Source organism: Thunnus maccoyii, chromosome 6 (genome assembly GCF_910596095.1).
Source record: "Thunnus maccoyii chromosome 6, fThuMac1.1, whole genome shotgun sequence".
Lineage (NCBI taxonomy): Eukaryota > Metazoa > Chordata > Actinopteri > Scombriformes > Scombridae > Thunnus > Thunnus maccoyii.
The window spans coordinates 5846408-5865661 of record NC_056538.1 but is presented as its reverse complement, the minus strand read 5'-3'; the positions used below and the strand labels follow the sequence as shown (position 1 = coordinate 5865661).

The 19254-nt window shown below is 40.0% G+C and overlaps 1 protein-coding gene across 1 annotated transcript in view; it reads left to right on the top strand.

The window, feature by feature from the left end:
- zgc:153039 (uncharacterized protein LOC767698 homolog) overlaps positions 1-19254 on the top strand; it is a 65165-nt gene that overhangs the window by 3073 nt on the left and 42838 nt on the right. Inside the window, exons 2-6 of the mRNA XM_042413485.1 lie at positions 1379-1513; positions 2991-3128; positions 3569-3886; positions 5711-5818; positions 5909-6020. Coding sequence (XP_042269419.1) covers positions 1379-1513; positions 2991-3128; positions 3569-3886; positions 5711-5818; positions 5909-6020 — 811 coding nt within the window. The remainder of the gene's footprint in view (positions 1-1378; positions 1514-2990; positions 3129-3568; positions 3887-5710; positions 5819-5908; positions 6021-19254) is intronic.

Sequence of the window (19254 nt, the reverse complement as noted above, 5' to 3'; positions counted from 1 at the left end):
ATGGAGAGTTGTTGTAAATCTTAAAAGATGAATATGATTTTCACATCTGCTGTTAAATGTGTTGATTACTAAATTTGTCTGAAAATCTATTAGATATTAATGGCACCAAATCAGGAGGATAAACACATTTGTTTATGAAAGTACATGTTGGATATATTGTGTTTTCATATTGAAAATATAAAGTCACAGAAGAGCGGAGCTCTGCTAAATGTAACAAGTCTGGCAAATCTTTTCTTGTAAAGAAAGATCTCAGTGAGGTTGATGGAATGAGTGGAAGCTCAAACAATATTACAATATGTGAGATAGAGCTGCAACTAACGATTATTTGCTCGATTAATCAATTGTTTTGTTTATAAAATGCTCATTACAGTTTGCCACAGTCCAACGTGATGTCTTCACACTTCTTGTTTTGTTCAACCAACAGTCCAAAACCAAAAGATTTTCACTTTACTGTAATGTATGACAACCAAAAACATCAAATCATCAGGCATTTTCCTTCAAAAATGAATCAAAGAATTATTCCATTATTGTATGAGATATGGGTAAACTAAACTGTAATAAAGAGTTAGCAAGCATGTGCAATGAACCAAACCACACATTTTTTGATAATACCAACTGGATTATCTTACAGCAAACTGTATGAATTAGTTTTTACCAACTCGAGTTCAACAAAGAAAGCACAAACATTATGAAGAGGAGGCAAAGATTGATTGACATTAACTTTTGTTTTTGGCACAAAATATCATGAAATTAGATTTATTGACATTTAAAGAGCAAGCTTGTATTATGATTTAAAAAAGTAACAGATGCATGCTGGGACCAGGCTTTATGAAAGAACAGGCTCAGTGGTATGAATGAAAAGTCAAAGTTTTTACTGGCTGAAAACATTCAAATCTTGCCGAGCGAACTCAAAGTTCTTCATTAGATCCTTATTTTTTGCTCTTCAATAGACTTGTGACTTAAATCAGGAACTATTTTTTTCTGGTATTACAGTAAAGGTGTGGGAAACTGTAAATTGTTTTCAACATGTGATTCCAGTTTCACAATAAGTCATTTTGTGCACTCAGACAGTCACATTCATTTTACTTTGTTCAATGGTTTTCAGAAATATATTCATTATAAACTACAAGCGCAGTGCATCCAGTATGTATTAATTCATTTATACAAACGCTGCTGACTTGTTAATGATAATCCTGTGAATTCATGTGCTTCTCATTCCTCGTCGCATGCTGTGCTGTGAGTGTGGACTCTTTCCAGGAAAGTTTAACTTCCGTCTTTAACTGCACTGATGTGACTGCCAAGTCCAAAGTTCTGCTTTTGACCAGCTGACCAGCTGCCGTCTGGTACTGAGATCTGTTTGTGTGTGACTTTCCTGCAGGGTTCGTGGTTGGTCAGGCTGGACTGTACCAAGCTATTGCCATGTACCTGGTGGCCTACTTCATCATCTGTATGACTGTATTGTCAGTCTGCGCCATCTCCACCAATGGAGCCCTGGATGCTGGGGGAGCCTACTGTATCCTCTTCACACACCATTACATGTGTCAGCGTAATATCAGCAATATCATCAGTGGTCAAGATATCAAGAGAGCACACACACACACACTTATGAATGTCCTACACTCAAAGACAAACAGTGTGTTTATTGTAGAGTCTCCTCATTCAAGCGTAGTGTAGTGAAGCACAAGTATACATTGTCTATGACGCTGAATGGAGCCTGATTTGATTATTATCCGCACTATAGGACGCTGTTCAGTGCAGTATTTGGGATGTAGGCCGGCATGACTGCTGGAATTTGGTAAATGATCCCAGTCAATGCTGTTTATCTGACAGGACAGCCCAACTCCTACATGGTCTGAGATTGAAAAACATGCATGAACATGTAGGGTGCAATTAGACACACATACAGTATCATAAAGGAGCTTTTTTGCTTTTGCAATCAGTTGTTGTTTTTGTGACCTCCCGTAGATAATTAAATGCAATATAATAATAGCAATACCTTAAACACTGATCAAAATGCACTAATCGGGCAACTTAGTGCCTCCCAAAAATATTCATCTGCTCAAATATCATAATATTGTGATTGTAGCGCCCAGAAGTGAAGCTGGATCAAAGTAATCCCATCCAATTTTATTCTTAACTCAAAGTGCTCAAGTTTGGTTTCAGAAGTGGGAAGGGATAGGGGGTTAACATTAAAAGGAGAATATTATAATAATAACTGTAAATAAAAAGTATAGATTAGATTCCTTTTTTTTCTGAGAAAAAAAAAACATGCAGAGAAGGTGGAAATACCTTATTTTAGCCCTGAGCATAGCCTGTAGTCTTCCTCTGAGGCTGCATTTAGCTGCAGCAACTTCCACCAATAACATAGGGTAACTGTATATAACCTGGTAGGCGAAACCCGAGGCAAAAAAGACCTTTTTGCTTCTTGTTAAGCAAATTGCTCTGAGCGCATGGTAGTATTCGAAGGTGACTAAGATGAGTGTATCAACATTTTCTTTAGAAATTCAACCTTAAACTACAAAAGTATTAGGCACAAAAATAGGATTTTGGAAAATGAAGAGCGCATGTCTCCCCAAATCCCCAGTGGAATTTACACCCTTGCTTGACTCTAAACCCAATCTCCAGCTCTAAAGTAATCTTAACCGTAACTCTTCCTGTAAACTTATTATAATCTTGACCAGAAACTAACCCCTTGTGTGAAAAATGCAACCATAAAAAAAATTCCCTCAAGGAGCACCCTGGTAGCTGAATGGTTACTGCGGATACCACAACATCCTTTGTTCGATTCTAGCCAGTGACCTTTCTTACATCTCACACCCATCTCTCTCCCCTTGTTTCCTGTCTGCCACTTCACTATCCTCTACCCAATAAAGACAAAAACGTCACTCATGTCACTCATCACTCAAACACAAAAGTGGTTTCTGTCTATACAATACAAAACATACCTGTTCTTTCATTGTACCCAACAACCTTCCCTTAATGTAGCTCAGACATGATCAGCCGAGCGTTGGGCCCAGAGTTTGGTGGCAGTATCGGCATCATGTTCTTCCTGGCTAATGTGTGCGGCAGCGCTCTCTATGTGCTGGGTCTGGTTGAAGCAATTGTGGCCACCTTTGGAGTACCAGAAGGTAAGTTTAGTTTTAACAGCTTGTAAAATGCTGTCAGATCGACATATTTTCCATCTTTTTTAGTTTAGGTGGAGGCTTTTCATCATAATTAAAAGGAAACCAGACAATTCACTCTAGAAAACTACATTAACAAACCAGGAGGAAATTCATAGAAATGAATGAAAAATCATGGAAAGGTCCATGATTATCCAGAATATTGGTGGAATAACAAATAAGACATGTTCTTCTTGCTCAGTAACTGACTGTGGGATAATTCTAGGTGTAAATGCATAGGACTGTGTAAATATAAATTCTTCCTGGGTAAATACAGCTTAAAAAAATTGGGATTTTGTGTTTATTCCTGTGAAAAGCTTTTTGTCAAAATGCGCCTGCTCATATTCAATTTGAACATATCCTTTCAGTCATTTGTAAGTAACCCCTCCCATCTTATCCTTCCCCAGACGGGACACTGGCCACTTCTGCCTACCAGGTTCTGCCGGCGGGCTACTGGTGGTCTCTTCTCTACGCCACAGCCGTCGCCCTGCTCTGCCTGCTGGTGTGCATGGTGGGAGCCCACATCTACGCCAAGGCCACCTTCCTCATCTTCCTGGTGGTCATGTTTGTCCTGGGCACCATCTTCATCAGCTTCTTTGCCGTTGGGCCTCGTACCATCACCCTGCCCAGTTTTCCAAACCCGGCCAACGGAACAGGCCCCGTGTTTCCCACCTCAGCAAACTTCACTGGCTTCAAGTTGGACACGCTGCTGGGGAACCTGTGGGGTAAGCTGGAGAAGACTGATCTTAAAACGGTACTGCAGATGAGGTTCTTTCAGGGTGTGCTTATACCAAGCATGTTTGGAGTACCCTAGTGTATATCTGATGCGTTGACTTCCTTTGTTCATTCAGAAGGTGAGGACAATGCGATTCAAATTTGGGAGGACAGATTATGAAATATGTGTCTAGCATGCAAAGGCACAAACATAAAACATAATCAACTTTTCCATTTTTATTTGGTCTGAAGTTTTTGAAGCTCTTTCACGTCCTGAAGCTTTCAGAAAACAGTCAGCTCAGCACTAGAACTAGACATCAGTTATGAATGAGGCAGAGATGTTGACATCAGGCCAATCGCAGACTTAAATTAAGCAACAACATATTAGTGGGTCCTGACACTGAAAAACAGTAAATAAAGTAATAGTAAAGTAGTAAATAATATACAACATAGTGGTTTTGACAAATAAGGACTACCTTAATGGCATATGGAGGACAAGGTTGAGCAATGGTAGCTTTGTACAGCCTTATTTTAACCCAGTCAGGATGTGGATATGGGCCAGAGTTGATGATGGACTCTGTCGCTTGTTGTCTGGATGTGAGTATGCTAGCTATACCTCGCGTACACCTTTTTTTCACAAGTGGCCTGACAGTGAACAGCAATTCACTAATCAGTTTGATCACTACATTACCTAATAATATTAATGATTTATTTTGACTGAATCAATGTACAATATAAAGCTTTGATTTATTCCCCCGTTAAGCTGTCACACTGCACAAAGCTTTTCAAAAAAAGCTTTTAACAATCCTTGTGTTATAGAGAGAGTTTAACTGGGATGGAAAATGTACTGAGTACTGCTAGTGCAACAAAAAGGACATGATCCCTCACTGGCTTCCCACACATGAAACCCATAAAAGCAGAAACGCGAGTGTCTGTGGTGGTGGCGAGTCCTTTGTCCTGTTGCCACCCGTGTGCCTGTTTTTCTGAAAGTACATAATCTTTTTCCTGCACTGTCTGCAGAGAAGGGACATTTTTGATTGATCTGTCATTAGATATTGTACATTTTCTCAGTTTCTGAAAGTCCACAGTAATGCAACTAAGCACTCCGCTCTGTTTGCAGGGATTTATATCCAAGCACATGATCATTAAGCTAATTGCTGTAACTCGGGCAGGCACATGTGAGCACTATTACACACGCGAGCTTTGAATAATCCTGATTTGTGAAACACACACACACATAGAAAATGATCATTTTGTTACCATTTTAATGATAATAGTTATGACTTTAATTGAACAATGTGAATATTTTAAAGTCCAGAGATAAAAGGTGATCAGGTGCTTGTAATTAAGATGCCTAATGTTCATTTCTCCACGTGACTATTTCTAATTACATTGTAAGGAGCAAAGGGCCTGAGTGGAGACAGCAGTGAAAGTCTCTGGTTGTTTGTGGGTGTTTGTTCGTTGTTATGTTTCATTCCATCAAACTGTCATGTGAGGGAGGTGGTGAATACGATATTTATTTTCAATTGCATACATGCAACCTCATCAAAGAAGATTTCTTTTCTTAAATATGGGTGTGTAGTCACCTCTCACAGCTCTCAGCTTTGAAATGGAATTTTTATGAATAAATCCCACTCCCTGTGATTGAGTAGATGCTGCTGTAAACAACGGCAAAGACAGGTAGAGAACGGTTTCCTCAAAAACTGTAAAACATGATGCAATCTGGCGTTGCATCTGTATGGAGGAATATCTGTCAACAGCCCCATATTGAACTTGCTGTTTGGAGATGATGTCGATAAACTACAATGGTTGTCTGTTGTTATCCCTTCCCACAGCTCAATACACCTTGGATTACACGACAAGAACCACGATGAACTTTGCCACTGTTTTCGCTGTCATGTTTAACGGCTGCACCGGCATCATGGCTGGTTCTAACATGTCAGGTAGGTTAGGTTGAGTTGTTGCACAAGTGTGTTTGTGACTTGATTACCTGAGCATAGTATAAACACAGAATGAATATGTCTATCTACCAGGCGACTTGAAGAATCCTAGCTACTCCATCCCCCGTGGCACCATCACTGCTGTCATCTTCACCTTCATCATCTACAACCTGCTCAGCGTGCTGGTGGCTTGCTCCTGTGACCGGTCAGTAACACACACACACACACACACACACACACACACACACACACACACACACCCTTTTCACGTTTTACTTCACGTTTCCTTACTTTCACATAAGTGCAGTTGGTTTGAGACTACCCACTGTAATGTATTCTGTTAAGTTATGTAATTTACATCAACAAACAAACAGAGAAAGCAGAGAAAATACCTATAATTGAACATTAATCCACACAGATCCAAACAAGTTAATTAAACCTCTAGGTTAATAAAAGTACAAGTGCGGTGCTGTAGTAATAGATGTTAGCATGTTTTGTTTTCAGCAGATGAAATCTGATACTTAGTGGCTATCAGATAATGCAAACAGGGTTCATTTTCTGCTTCACCAAACAAAACCGGAGCATCAGCGGAAGCCAACCCCAAAACCATCTATTCCAAATGAACGTTATCTGGCACCAGGTGTCAGTTAATCAATCAGAACACCCGCAGCATGCATGAATGCAAGGGGACAAACACATGGGAACACACATGAGACCATTAGCAGAACCTTGGTGCAAGAATGACCAGTGGGTACCAGCCCATTTCTGACACTGGAGCTTTGACAATTTAGAGAAAAAAAACCCTTCATTCATTGTTCTGAGTGTTTGCACTCAGCTGTGTTATTCAAATGAGTAGCAATTACTGTATAATGCAGCTCCAATACACATCATTTAAAATGTTATAGTAGCAGCAACAAATTCATCCAACCATGAAAGGATACTTAAACTGACTGAAAGCTGACTGGATCACGCTATATTCAACAATGACTTAAACTTGCACTTTTTGCAGTGTTAAGTCTTAGCTAAATGTCCATCCAGCCAACGCTCAGCAACATTTAAGAACCATACTACCGACACTGACGTTAAAACAATGCGCTGTCATGAAGCTACGTAACTGCGTCGCAACTCAAGCTTTAGAAATCTTGTCTTGGTTTTCAGATTGTAGTTCTGACTTGAAGGGATGACGTTGCTTTCCTCTTGAATGGAATGAATAGGAGCAACCAGGACGTTCCAGTGTGTTGGCATAAGGTCCTCTGACGTGCCACTTCTAGTCTAGCTACAACCCCATAAACCCTTAATGCTCCTCCATTACACTGGAACACTTACAGTTTCCAGGGAAATGTCAAGTTGGTTAAAGGCCCTGCACACTGACACAGGTGTTTTCACTTATTCTAGCTGATTAGACCTCAGGTTTTAGTTTGAGCTATGCTGCAATCATGTGAGGTCACTAAACATCATGAACCAAGACTTTTAAAGCTGCACTAATCAATATTATCACGTTAACGGGGGATGAAATGACTATGTGTAATGTGAAGGGGTTCACATATATTGACGAACCCACGAAGAATTATCACTTGACTCTGTAGCTCTGTGTCTGCTAGACGTCTAAATAGGCAATTGTTCGATAACAAGTTCACCATACAAACTTTAAGGGGATCATATGTCAATGATGTGTTTAAAAGTTGTTCAGCTGCCCTCATGCGCCCCCCCAAATTCAAATACTGCTTTAAAGATGTGACTTTTCTGCCCTAGTAGAGGAGGGTCAGAGAAATGTCAGTCAAGCACAGTCTGTACGCTCCTACACTGTGCTCAGATGAGGTCTTATCAGATAAATTGAATACACCTGTGTAGGTGGACCGTGGCTGTGTAGGGCCTTTAAATTACAAGATAAAGTGACGAGAAGGTAGACACCAAAATCACTGTTGTCGTCAGTAGGTCACTGTTTCTTTTATAACATGCTAACACTTTAACATACAGTTTGTTGAGTGATAGTAGACAACAAGCTCTAACAAAAGTAAAAATTTTGAACAGCCAGTTTGATTTTTGTTTTCTGATAAGCCTAGACTGTCCACAGTCTACTCACATTTACTTGATATACTTAGTATGATATTTATGTTTATTTTATTCCTATTAGCATTTAGCGACTTAACTTCAAAGCTAATTTTTCCTTTTTTTCTCATTTCCTGGTTTTGAGTTGTTGCTATTGGCCTACCACTCAACATTGAGTATTCTTAAAGGACTACTTCACTTAGAACGTCTTTTGAGTGTCGAATACATGCTAACTGGACGCTTGAAAATTAGCTCTGAAAGTTTGTAGCTTGCTTCTTCATGGAGGACACCAACTGAAGTTAGCTTATATACGCAACAACCACAAAGGACTTCAAAGTCAACCCAGAGTCATGGACGCCATGACTCTGAGTTGACTTTGATGTTCACGTAAACTAAGCCCCCAGGAAGAGTGCTGGGCTTTGAAGCTAATTTAACATAGTGGCCAAACCGTGTAATTACAACGTCACATGATGCTATTGGGCCCAAAAAAACTTTTCCCCATTGACTTACATTGTAAAAGAGACGTCTGTAAATTAGCAGATAAATTTGTTGAGTGTCACAACCCCCACGAAATGACTCGTTTCACTATTAGAATTGGATGCACTCGGTCTGATCACATTTCAGAAGTCTAGAAAAGCTGCACGATTGAATTGTTTTATCCCCGTTCAAGTTAGCCGGGTGCTAAACCAGAGGTTAGCCGTCTCGGCTGGTGGAAGTCTCTATGGTGCATGCTCCATTGGACGCGTTGGGCCCATAGAGTGTGCGCAGTATGTTTTCATCTGGGTATTTCTTTACGGCGGGAAGTGGCTTTTTTGGCTTCATACACCACTGAGCAACTTTCACAGGAATGAACGCGGCTCCATCTCCAACGCCTTGTCCAGTTCTCTTTATACATCCATGATGTAAACCCCTCATTTGCCACTCAAGACATATTTATGGTGAAGTCTTCCTTTAATTGTTAGCATACAGCTAACAATCTGTCAGGGACCCATACTGTAGTTAACTTTGGTGTCTGTATCCTCATCACTTCACTTTTAAAGTGAGAGCAGTAAAGTCTTTACTTTGATGTTGCAGTGGGTATTTACTTCTTTCTGTTTATTTGTCGGCCCTCTCGTTCCCTCTCTCTATCTGTCTCTTTCTATCTGTCTTTTGCTGAGTGCCAGAGTTCAGTATTGATGTACCTCTAAAGCAAGTGTTGCCAAGGTGCTAAACTGACATGACAGGGCTATAAAAGAGCATCAGAGATCAATATAGCCATCATTTACCCTGCTGCACCGTCCTCCCTGTGTCCGCCTACCGCACACACTTACTGATAAGAGTTTCTTAACACACTTCATCCACCTCTGCAGTATAGTATTTTCCCCATGGGATCACACATTTTACTTCAACATGTAAGTGTATATTTACATGTTTTCTTTTCATTGTAGACATCTAAAGCAGTTTAAATAAAGATCTTTATGATGGAGATATAGCTTTTCAGTCATCAATGAAAGGAGGCAGTGTCAGTGTGTTGGAGTGGGACACCAACAACACTTAGGCTCTGCTCACATGACGCAACAAAGAGGCCACAAGGGGTCCCTCACGTGATGTGTGTGTGTGTGTTGTGGTGGTGTTGGTGGGGGGGAGGCTTTGTTCACACTTTAAATCGTGCCTTAGTCACAAATGCAGGGCTCTAAACACATCTGTGGGATATTGTCACTCAGGCCACATTAAGAACACATGTGGTGTTGTGTAAATGTGTTCCCACAATTGATTTGATGTAGTGAAACAACTCTAACGTGGTTTTAAAGTGAGTGGTTGAGGTGAGGTATCAAATGGCCACTGTAGTCCTGTTCTCTAGCTGAATGCAAGTGTTCGTATGTGTGTGTGTGTGTGTGTGTGTGTGTGTGTGTGTGTGTGTGTGTGTGTGTGTGTGTGTGTGTGTGTGTGTGTGTGTGTGGTTTGTTTCCTGTTTAGCAGTGATCACTGTTGCCCTACATATAAAATCAAATGGATGCAGTGAAGTGGAGTCAGATCAGAAGTGGCCACTTGAGATACATTTGAGATGCATTCTGTTGCCAGGTGTGAACTTCAGCTAGATATAGACACAATGTGGACACATGACAGACAAGACCCGTGTGTGTGTGTGTGTGTGTGTGTGTGTGTGTGTGAACTACATACCTAGTTCTGTGCTGTTGCAAATAGATGACCTCTCTCAAGTTTATCAGTGGAAATTTGTTCTGTTCTGCAGCATTTTTACTGACTTGTCTGCTCATGCAACGGTTCTGTGGAAGGTCATATGACTTCATGACTTTCTGTAGAAAAGAAATGTAAACAGCGGTGATAGATTCTTGTTAATGATGCTTGACAGAATGAACAGAGCAGGGGATTAAAAAGTGAGACAGACGTCTCGATTATGAAATACAGAAGATTTTAGCACAAGGGGGGTGTAAAATCCGGTTTTATTGGTTTGATGGCAGAGACATCACTCCCTGTCTTATCTTCAGTTAGCTCGGTTTATTGGGGTTGACCAGAGTTGAACTGATAATGAATGTATGGTTTCTCAGAAGCACTAGGAAAACCTTCATTAAGAGGAAATTCCCTCATTGTGCTCTTGTTTCTGTTCATCCACGTTGCAGGCCAGATGTCTGACCTTGTGATTTTTGACTTTTATTTTTATTAAATGCTGATTAACGTGAGAAAACAGGTAGAAAGTTAACCTGTTGTATCGATTGGGTAGATTGCCTCATACTTCTCAGAGTGCGTTCCTCATCTTGCTTCTAGATGTTTTTGAGGGATTTTCCGTGTTTCGTAAATGAATCTCACCATGTGATCATTTCCCTTCTGCATTGTAATAGCTGGAATTCACTGCTTTCACTTCCACAGATAAACACAGTAGTATGATTGTGCACTGTGGAAAAAAGTCTCCAGACAATATTTGACACCTAACTCACAAGAATGCAGCCATTGACTGGCCAGCAGCCATTATCAGGAGATGATAAGTGGTTCCACAGGGACAGTGACAGGCCTCACTGGAGAACAGTCTGTTTTCATATCCAACTTTAATTTTGTAATGGAGGAAACAGGAGCTTCTATGTATTACCTGTATGTAAGCAGTGTGCTGCATTGTATTTCATCTTCTGCTTGCAAAAAATGTTTACATTCACAACTGCTTCTGCTATATTAAGTCAGCTCACTCCTAGAAAAAAATACTACCAACAATACCTAAAGTGCATGATAAAACTTTATTGATTTCCTGTAAGAAAATTAGAAAAAGGCCAATATTTATCATTGAATCCAAGTGCAAGTGGTTCTAGAAATGAAGAAAAACTGTCTCACAGCTGTTGTTCATGCCAAATCTAAATAGCACATACATGTGTCAGGCAGGCAGGCAGCATTTTTTTTTCTGTCATGAAATTATGCAAACAGGGAAGCTAACCAAATTATTTTGGATTAAAATATGACTGCTTCTATTAAAGTCATCCGTCATGTTACGGCGCTACCACACCACATGCCAGGGAGGCTGTCATGCCTGAGACAAGATGCCAGGGCAATTTAAATTACTGTATAAGTGAATGTTTCTGTACCACAATCACATATAGTGCTTGCCATGTATGTGCGTTTGCATATGTGTGTATATATGTGGTATGTCTGTTGTTTTTGTTTGTGTTTGTGATGTAAGTTATGTTTTTTTGTGTGTGTGTGAGAGTATTGAATATGTGTTTGTGTAAAACAAAAAAAGGAAAAAAAGAAGATATAAGGTTAACTACAGCAATGGTAGTATCTAACTATTATGGCAGTCACTGTGGGGAGGGGGTAGGTAGACTTTACTTTATACCCCCTTATTTAGCATTTATAAGCAGTATATAAACACTTCATATGTTGTTTATAACACATTATAATTAAGCTATAATCATATTTAATGATATGTTTCTACACATGTACAAATACGAATACGAGTTAAAAACTTTTTTTAGAATATGTTTAAACTTTTAAACTCAAGGTCCACTTACTAGATTCCTTTTGAATCTTTCAGCAACATCTCATGGCCTTCATCAGTGGATAGAGTCGCTCACTTGTTGAGAGTGAAGAAGTAAATACTTATATATGAATTTAATAAGCCTAATTGAATATTCAGTAATAGATACTATTTCCTATTCATATTAAATAATTACTATTGTCGTTATCTGTTTATACACCAGTAACAGTGTATAATACTTCCTGCTACACAGAAGGAGTTATAGTTATTAACAAATACTGATTAATAAACACTTAAAATGTCCTAATAAGGAAATTAGAAAAAGAGCAATATCTATCATGGCACAAGAATTGCAGTAACATCCATTTACCAAGTGCACATGTGTGTAGAAATGAGGGGGTGTTACTGGAAGATGGTGTAGCAGAGTGAGTTTAGCATTATGCTAATGCTGTCAGGGTAACAGGTCTGATTCCAGCTGTGTCTTCCTGTATTGAAAATGTATACAGTTTGATGCATGATTCCTCTGATTGTTAAATAATACAAGCAAAAGAGAAATTCAGTGACTGTTGCAGTTACACAGGTTGTCCAAAGGGTGGCAGTCACACTCTCTTACCAGCCAGCTACGCTTCCCTTTAAAGAGAATATTTAGAGTGACAAACTAACCTTTTCATAAGGCTCTTCTAAATTGCCACCCTCTGCAAATTGTAGTTCTGCATCATAGCTTTAAAGGCAAAGTAGTTAAGATTGTATTTAAAAGTGAATGTCAGGGAGGTGGGAGAATGGCCTCTGAAAATGATTGTAGGCTACTGCACGGTGAGAGTACCTCTTTATAACTGCCTACCTGTGTCAGTGTGTGTGCTGATATCATGGCATCGGTGCCCTTGCTCAGGTGTGAGAAGGGGAGATGGGGACTGTCAGTGTGTGCTCATTATAACGAGGGATGAGGTAATTTAACCCGGACCGGACAGCTATATCTAGTTCAGACTTGGTTTTTAACATGAACTATGACATACCTCAACAGCCAGAACACTTCTCTTATGCTCTGTATGTGGACTTCCCAAAGGTCATGGAGTTCTTGGAACATCAGAGAATTTTAGTTTGAGAGTTCTTGGAAGGGAAAGTTATGAGATTTGGAAACGATCTCCACAAGTCACAGGATTCACTGACTGTTAGAAGTGACTCACCATACAGAAATATGTCAGAAAGAACAGCCACACTTTACCTTTTTTTATTGCAAATTTATAGCATTAACAAGGTTTTCAGAAGCATTCCAAGTTAGCAATGCAACTTTGTTATGGAACATTGTGGAATTTTCCACCCAGTCCACAGTGGGAAACCCTGTGACTGTGAGATTAACTTTGTAGATGCAGTGACAGTACTGAGCACATTTTCTGCTTCACAGCTATTAGCACTGCAAAGAAAATGAAGCTCATTTGGATGTGAAAGACGTACAACTGGTTTCCAGGTCACTGTTAATAGAGTGGGCCCCATATTTTGTCTGTTTTGAGATTATCACTGATGATATGCCATTATGGTAAGAGGGCCGGTGATGATGGCGATGAAGGCTGAGGGGATGTGAGATAGGGGGAATCTATTAACCTCATGTGACCAGCTAGCCAGCCATGACAGATTGCCCTGTCGCTACTTTATCAAGCCCTTTTGCTAGTGTGTGTGTGTGTGTGTGTGTGTGTGTGTGTGGACACTTAAAGCAACAGAGTGAGCATGACAACTCACTCTGTTGCTCCACAGTTTTTTATTATTTTAGATCTGGTTTCCTGCTAGAATATTAACTAACTGGTTTAGTGTCTGTTTTAACTGTGGGGGTTTTTGTTTTTGGTTGATTGACTTCTTTTTTGTGTGTGTGAGCGAACACACTACACACACGTGTGTTTCTGCTTCTCCACAGTATTGTGCGGCAGTGACCTGTGGGCTAATCCGCCCCGTGCTATAGAAGCTTTTGTATTAATAACTGACTTGATAATTATATTAATTTGAATCTATTGGGCCCTCTTTTGTAGTGCTATCTCTGACATGCAGCCTGGTGAATTTGTGTGCAATTCGCATACCCCCCGAAGTGCCTCTGTCTCTCTCCTCTGCACCCCTACCCAACTCTCACACAAGCACATGCGCTCGCACGCATGCACGCGCGCACACACACACACACACAAGTTTGCGCAGCTATCCCTGTTAGGACATTGCATTGACTTCCATTCATTGTGGACAGCCAAACCCTAACCCTAACCTTAACCATAAGCAACTCATGCCGAACAAAAACACTAGATGTGACATATAATGACTTACCATTCTGGTATGGAACCATATGGAAGCCATCTTACCTGGGTCCAGTTTTAAACTTGCTCTTAGTTGGAACCTATGGTGAAAGAGGCTTATGTTGTCTTCATAATCCTTGTATTTTTCTACCAATACAGCAATACTGTTTTTTTATTCAAAGTATTGAGCATAAGACAACTGTGCCTGTCTAGACTGAACCAAAAACAGAAAGATTCTGGTAGAATTTTGATTATGGCTCCAAGAGAAGAAATCATGCTTTCAATCATGAAGATAATCTCAAAATTGTGCATTTATATTGCAGACAATGATTTTGTGTTTTCAATTTTGCCTGAACCTGAATGGCTAATTCACTACATTAAACAATATCTTTTATGTAGAAATCCTAAATAAATTCAGAATTATGGCCTGTATTGGCAGGCAATTACAGTCAGAAAGACACCTGCTGTAATATATTAATATTTTTATTAATGTCATAAATTGTACATAAGGCAAGATATCTCTCTCTCTTTCTCTCTCTTTCTCTCTCACTCACTCACTCACTCACTCACTCACACACACACACACACACACACACACAGAGCTATACTTGTTAAGACATTGCATTGACTTCCATTAATTGTGGACAGCATGTAATTCCTCTCACTTTTCCAGAAAAGTTGCATCTTTCTCATCACTTTGCACCTTCCTTTTTTCTCTCCGTCCTTCAAAAAGCATGCAGTATGTCTACTCTTCCTCTTGTCTCTACCCACACACTATCTATTTCCATTCCTTCTTACTTCCTATTTTCTCCCTTTTCTCTATTACTCACTTTTTCTTACTCATTCACCAACTTCCCTCCCTGCTTAGTCCTTTTTCTAACTGCAAGATTCTCTCCCTTAACTCTGCAGATTTTTAAGAACTCAGGGCCTTCACCACTTTCACCATTCAAGGGTCCTTTTTATTTTCTTTGCCATAGTTCCTACCCCTATAAAAATCCCTGTGAACCAGCAGACCCATGTTAGCTGCACGTAGTCCCAGCAGCGCATTGAGCTACATGCTAAGATCATCATGCTAGCATGCATTTTCACAATGACAATGCAAACATGCTGGTGCTAAACATAACGTTTACAATATTAATCATCTTAGCGTTGCATGTTAGCATGTTAACATTTGTTAATTAGCACTAAACATAAAGTACAGCTGAAGCTGATGAGATTGTTACTTTTGCAGGTATTTGGTTGTAAACCAAAGTATTGAACAAGTGAAATTTTAGACCTGATGATGGTGCTAGATTAGAAGAAAAGTCAGAAGATCAAAGTTATTACAGTTCATTGTGAGGGGGACATGAATGGCTGGACAAAACTCATGGCAATCCATCCAATAGTTGTTAAGATATTTCCGTTTGGACCTAAGTGATGGACAGAGCGACATTGCTGTCATTGCTGCTACGGTAGCTATAAACATGGCAATAAAATGATAGAAATGTCAAAACAAAGTAAAGCAGTAGTATAAATGATCATGACAAACTGATGGCCCGACATTTTCTTGCATAGAAGCACATCCACTTTCAAATTAGATTTTAAAGCCGGTATTTATAAGATTTGAAAATGATGTGACTTTGGTGACCTCCAGTGGTAGTAATAAAGAAGACATCAATGTAATATCCCCTACCTTACATGTATCCGACCTGGGACACTGAATTAGTAGGCAAAATGAATGTCACTAGCCATTAATTGGGGCTTCAAACAGTGCAGGGCGAGGTTGGAGTACTAAATGGGCAAATTGGGCAACTGTGCCTGGGCCCCAGATCTCTAGAGAGCCCAAAAACCCTGAGAAAAAAAACTGAAAAAAAAGAAAAAAAAAACTGAGAGGTTGAAAATTTGTTAGGGAACAAAGTACAATATCCAGCATTAGTAGCAAATTTTGTGCTCGTGTTTTGTACAGCAGCCCTGCTGGGAGTCAACAGGTGCCCAACACCAAATTTTTGCTAACAGTTAAATCCAGCCATGTAGAGAGGAAACTCAAAACCAGGAAACAGGTTTATAAAAGACTACAATATCTCCAGTCACACATCTGTAGTAACTTCTTTCTTACAGTAAACATAATCTCATGTTTTTTTAGTCCATGATGTTTTTAGCTCCTCTCATTTATGTTCTTCTTCTGCAAAATACAATCAGGAACCATGTGTTTTATTCCACACTCCATCTCCCCCCCCTCATTCTCAGGCTTTCTCCTTCTCCTTGTCCAGACTTGTCCTGCATCCCTTCTTCCCTCATCCCCATCCCCGCCTCCTCCCCATCCTTTACTCCTGGCACTATCACCTCACAGCAGCGTTCTTGGCTTCCCTCTTTCCTTTCTTCCTCCTTTTCCTGTCTATCATTCATCCATCCATCCACACAGCCGTGCTCCCTCCTTTTGTTATTCACCCCCTATCTCTCCACTGCAGAGATTCCAGTCACTTTCGCCCCCTCTCTCCTTTTTTTTTTTTCCACTGCTGTCCCCGTTTGTTTTTTGAGGAAGGGGGGGTAACAATGGCAGCAGCACAGGCCAAGTCTTCAACATCATGTCCTGTCTGAATTCAAAGCTGCAGGGATTGAAGAGGGAGACATAGAGGGAGGATTTGGGTGTCAGAGAGGTTTAGATATTGGGTTAAAAAAAGCCCAAAAAAACATTTGGTTGGCTGCCCACTCTGTTATGATAGGCATGAGGCAGTTAATGTGATTTTACATTTATTATAATTGATGAATATCTCTCATCTATTGAAAGCACTAAATTTGAACTCTAATTCAACTTCTTGATCAGATTCCACTAGAAATTATGTAAAGAGAGGCAAAGTCGTCACTTCATGTCCAGCTGACTTCTGTATGATGCAGCCTCTCTGATGGTTTCTGGAAAAAGTAAAAAGTATTTCTGGGGTTTATTATCTATACTCCAAGATAAATTGGTGTCTTGGGGGGGTATTCAATTTGTTCAGCAGTTCACAGTTGGATGTTGTTTCAGTCAGTTAGAGAAACAACTGGCAAATCAGTAGGCAGGATAAAGAATATAGACATTATCCTCCTACATAGCTAGCTAACTACCCAGCTACAATAATGAAAAACGGCTACAGAATGGATTAGCTTGACGCAGCAGGTCAACGTACAGAAATAGCAACTCTTAAATAGACATATTCCTTTGATTAATGCAAAAAAACCTCAAGTTAACTGCTCCTAACAACTGCTGCCGCAGCTTACGTGTCAAAATAACACCCACTCAACAACAAATCAGCTAACATGAACACAATGTCAGGCTGAATGAATTAAGTGAAACAAAACTGTCTCTCTAGATAGTTGATGCACGTTAACGCCGGGAAATAGGACAGTGACGAATCCCGGGGAGCTGATGTGCTTGTGTTTGTTACCCACTGTTTCTCCATTTTCCATCATATCCACCCACACGCTCCTCTAATGTCACCTGTCAAACTCTTCAGCTGTAATATCTGCTGTCTATAAACATCTATGCCAATCGGCCATTCTTTCCCATTCACAGAACCTGGAAGTTCTGCTTGCTTTCACCTCAGCCCTATATATATATATATATATATGTCGTCCAGTTCATTTGAGACCTCTGTCATCACCCAATGGTATACTTGCTTTTCCTTAGGGCGTTTTCCACCCTGAATATTAAAAAAAAAACATCTGTTGATTTTGCTATCCAATATCAGTCAACCTCTAGTTACAAGCATGGAGGGCAAATGATGAAGTAATATAAACAAGTGGCTGGAGATTGGAAGTTGGTGGAAAGAAGGACCGTATAGAGAGGCTGAAAATGGAAAACGGTGAAATGGAGAGCGGTCATAAAACGAGACGAGATTATCAGGAGAGATTTGATAAACATTTTAAAATGTGAATGAGAAAACGGGCCCCAGAAAAGCTGAGAAGTGTAGAGTACATTTGAAGTGTTAGGAGAGAGTAAGTGAGAGTATACGAGAAGGGGAGGGAGTGAGAAGAAGACAGTGTGTGTGTGTGTGTGCACAGAGGCCTTGTTAGTTATTGATCCCATTTAATAATCCTTAACCACAGTCTACTCCCCTGAGAGCACTTAACTCTCCCTCTCCCTCTCTCTCTCTGGCTCCTACAACCCCCTCTCTTACCTCCCTTTTGCTTTCTGTTTGCCTCCTTTTCCTCGGCTGATGCTTTGTCGTTATCTCTTTCTTGCCCCTCGTGTACGGTGGCTACACTCTAAAAGCACCAACAAGGTCAAGGTGAAGTGAGGCTAAAGACCAACACTAAATCCCAGCAGTAAAGGATGTAGCTCTGAGCCGGTACATTTGTTGCAATGGAGTCGAATCAGTTGTCTCTAAGAGGCCTGAGCTCGCATAAAGCGCACCAGGCCAGATACAGATTCTGTAAAGGTAACACGGGTCTTTTGTGAATTGAGATCCGAGTGAGTTCAGGCTGCTACTGTTAAGAGTTTTTGAAGTCTGCTCTGAGGATTTTGGAAGTGGCTTTGCTTGCAGAAAAGAGTTATTTGTTTTTCCCCATTGGCACGGTGGAAAATTAGGCCATAGAATTATCACCTTTTCATGTCGTTCAGCTGAGGTGCAGCATTTTTACTTTTGTATCATGCACTTTCAATTCAATTTTAGCCAGGATTACGGTGCACTTATACAAAGCAGACATATATATAGTGTTTTTTCATTTAATATAAAGACCAGAAATGCTAAAATACTGTAAGTCTGTAAGTCTTAACCTGTGCTCTTAAATATACTGTGAAAAGGACACTTGAACTTCTTGGAAAACAGTATCTTAAAAAGTCCAACTGGTATAGTCATCACAAACTTTTCAACAATCCCACCTGCCGGTCTGTCCGTTCAAGTTCTCTCTCCATGAGTAATAGGCTATTGCTTTACACTCAAAGGATGAGTCTGGTGATATTCTATATTTTTGTTATTATCAACGAATCCAATGAAAAGACCAAAACCTACAATGAACTGATCCTACCAATTAGTAAAGCCCGATGTATCTTATTCCTCTGTGCCATAGAGCCTATTTGACCCCAGTCCAAAATCTATTAAAAACAAATGAATGAGCCACACCTTTGCACTGGGAGACATGTTCCTACATTAAATGACCGCAGGCACATTTTAAAAATCTATCAATACCACATATGCTGTCCTGTC